Consider the following 2,378-nt stretch of genomic DNA (forward strand, 5'->3'; position numbering starts at 1 on the left):
AGACAGGGTTTCTCTGTGTAGCCCTGGCTGTCCTGGAACTCACTTTGTAGACCAGGCTGGCCTCGAACTCAGAAATCCGCCTGCCTCTACCTCCCAAGTGCTGGGATTAAAGGCGTGCGCCACCACGCCCGGCTTCAGTCTGCTTTGTTTTAGCACCCAGGACCACGAGCCCGTGGGTGGTGCCATCCCTCATTGATCTTTAAGAAAATGCCCCATAGGCTTGCCTACAGCTCCATCTTACAGGGGTATTTTCCCAATTGAGGTCCTTTCCTTTTGGGTGCCATAGCTTATATCAAGTGGCACACTAGCCAGCACAGCTCTGTATATTACTTTCCCTTGCTATCAAATGTGAAAAGCAACAGGTGAGGGTCAGATAGTTTCTTAGGTCTTCATAGATGGTCTCTGAATTGCTTCTTATACCCTGCTCCTCCCTTGAGCTCAGAGTGGTCTCAACTTTGTCGTCTACCCACTCCATTCCATCACCTCTCTGACTTCTTAAAAGTCCCACATGCACAGGTTGCTTTAAATAATTATATAATTACCTACTATTTAGTAATTATGCTGAAGCTATTTTTGTGAACACTAGTGTGACTCGCCTTTTCAGTTTCCTAGTAACAGGTCCCTGAAGCATCTGTGTTATTTTAACACAGGGCCCCACACATACTAGGCAAGTATTCTGCTGTGCTGTATCTCTGTATCTCCAGCTCTTCCCAGTTTTTGGGCACAGATCAGCGTGAAGATGGGACTTTTAACAATATAGGCTGATTCGTGGCAAAACCTGGTATGGGGAGTGACTTGTCTACCCGAGACAGTCCCCTTCAAGGCTTTGCCAGTCTATAAAAGATGACAGTGAAAGCAAGGTATTTAGAGGCAGGCACTCCTCCCCTCCCCTCTGGCTGCCCAGCTACCTTTCCTCTTTCTGGGTTTATTCTTGTATGTTTCCTCCTCTTTCTTTTCCACCCTGCAGAGGAGCTCCACTTTAATCCTTCGCAGTTCTTGATTTATGAAGCAAGCCCCTTTTGCCTTTTTAGAGGAGGCTTATTGTCAGCTTCTGAGTAGGATTTTGGTTTTGATTGTTAACTTGGGTGTGACTTTTGCCTGCTAACTGTGATCGTGTTTACTGCGTCAAAGAGCAGCCCTGACCGTTGATTTCTTCTCCCAGGATGGCGTGCTGGTGGATGAATTTGGACTGCCGCAGATTCCCGCTTCGTAGACTTAGAACATTCCAGCACGTGATGTAAAACTACAAGAGAAGTATTCTGGGACTAGGAAATAGTTCCCGCTCTGCCAACCAGATTTAGGTTTCTTTCCTTTCTTTGAAGGAAAAGCTAATTACACTGCTCCTGTATTTTTATTTTTTCCGTTAAGGAATTCATTGCTTTTGGGAAGCTGTCTTTACTAAAATTTGATTCTTTTTTTTTTTTCTCTTAGGAAAGACTAATTGAAAAGTACCCTTGACTTTGTATGACTTGTTTTCATTCGTTAACAATAATCTGAGATTAAACCACGGAGATGAGACTCTGAATTCTGTGGTAGTGTAAGTACAGTCTCAGTGTGCTGATGCATTGATAAGATAAAAATGATTGATGAGATTGAGACTGCTGGTAGTATGCTTCAGAACCATTGTCTGTTGTGGTATTGTAGATGGCTTAAGTGATGGCCTCTTTTGATAGATTTTGTTGTGTCATGTGAGCAAGTCATTACTCGATCTACTGTTGGAATGAGCTATCACTACTGTATCATGAGTTACTATTTTGATTCCATGGTTCCCTCAGTATACTAGCCTGACTTGTAATGAATAATGAATATTTCTTGATATTTAATGTATAGGACATTTATTTATACTCAATAAATATTTTTCAAAAGGATATAATTGCACTATCACTTTAACCTAAACCCTCCACTGCAGAGCCAAGGGTTGCAATAGAAAGGAAGGAAGGAACAGAAAGCAGTCTCAGCTTGGATTTTGGATGTGCCGGCTTTTTCATTTTTTATTTATTTATTTATTTTTTGGTTTTCTGAGACAGGGTTTCTCTGTGTAGCCCTGGCTGTCCTGGAACTCACTTTGTAGACCAGGCTGGCCTCAAACTCAGAAATCCGCCTGTCTCTGCCTCCCAAGTGCTGGGATTAAAGTTGTGTGCCACCACGCCCGGCGAATGTGTCAATTATGAACTACTGTTTCTTATTAGTTCTTGCCTCATGAGGAGTAAGTTACGAAGTACTCGGTACTTTAATGTTCTGTTCTCCCTCAAGGGACTGACAATAAAAAGGAAAATCCAGGGGGCTGGTGAGATGGCTCAGTGGGTAAGAGCACCCGACTGCTCTTCCGAAGGTCAGGAGTTCAAATCCCAGCAACCACATGGTGGCTCACAACCATC

The 2,378-nt window shown here is 43.3% G+C and overlaps 1 protein-coding gene across 1 annotated transcript in view; it reads left to right on the forward strand.

The window, feature by feature from the left end:
- The window catches only part of Chmp5 (charged multivesicular body protein 5), a 16,924-nt gene extending 15,056 nt beyond the window's left edge, over positions 1–1,868 (forward strand). The window contains exon 8 of the mRNA XM_021160161.2: positions 1,163–1,868. Within this exon, the coding sequence (XP_021015820.1) occupies positions 1,163–1,213 (51 nt within the window). The 3' untranslated portion in view covers positions 1,214–1,868. The remainder of the gene's footprint in view (positions 1–1,162) is intronic.
- Positions 1,869–2,378: the final 510 nt, after the last annotated feature.

This window comes from Mus caroli, chromosome 4 (genome assembly GCF_900094665.2).
Source record: "Mus caroli chromosome 4, CAROLI_EIJ_v1.1, whole genome shotgun sequence".
NCBI lineage: Eukaryota > Metazoa > Chordata > Mammalia > Rodentia > Muridae > Mus > Mus caroli.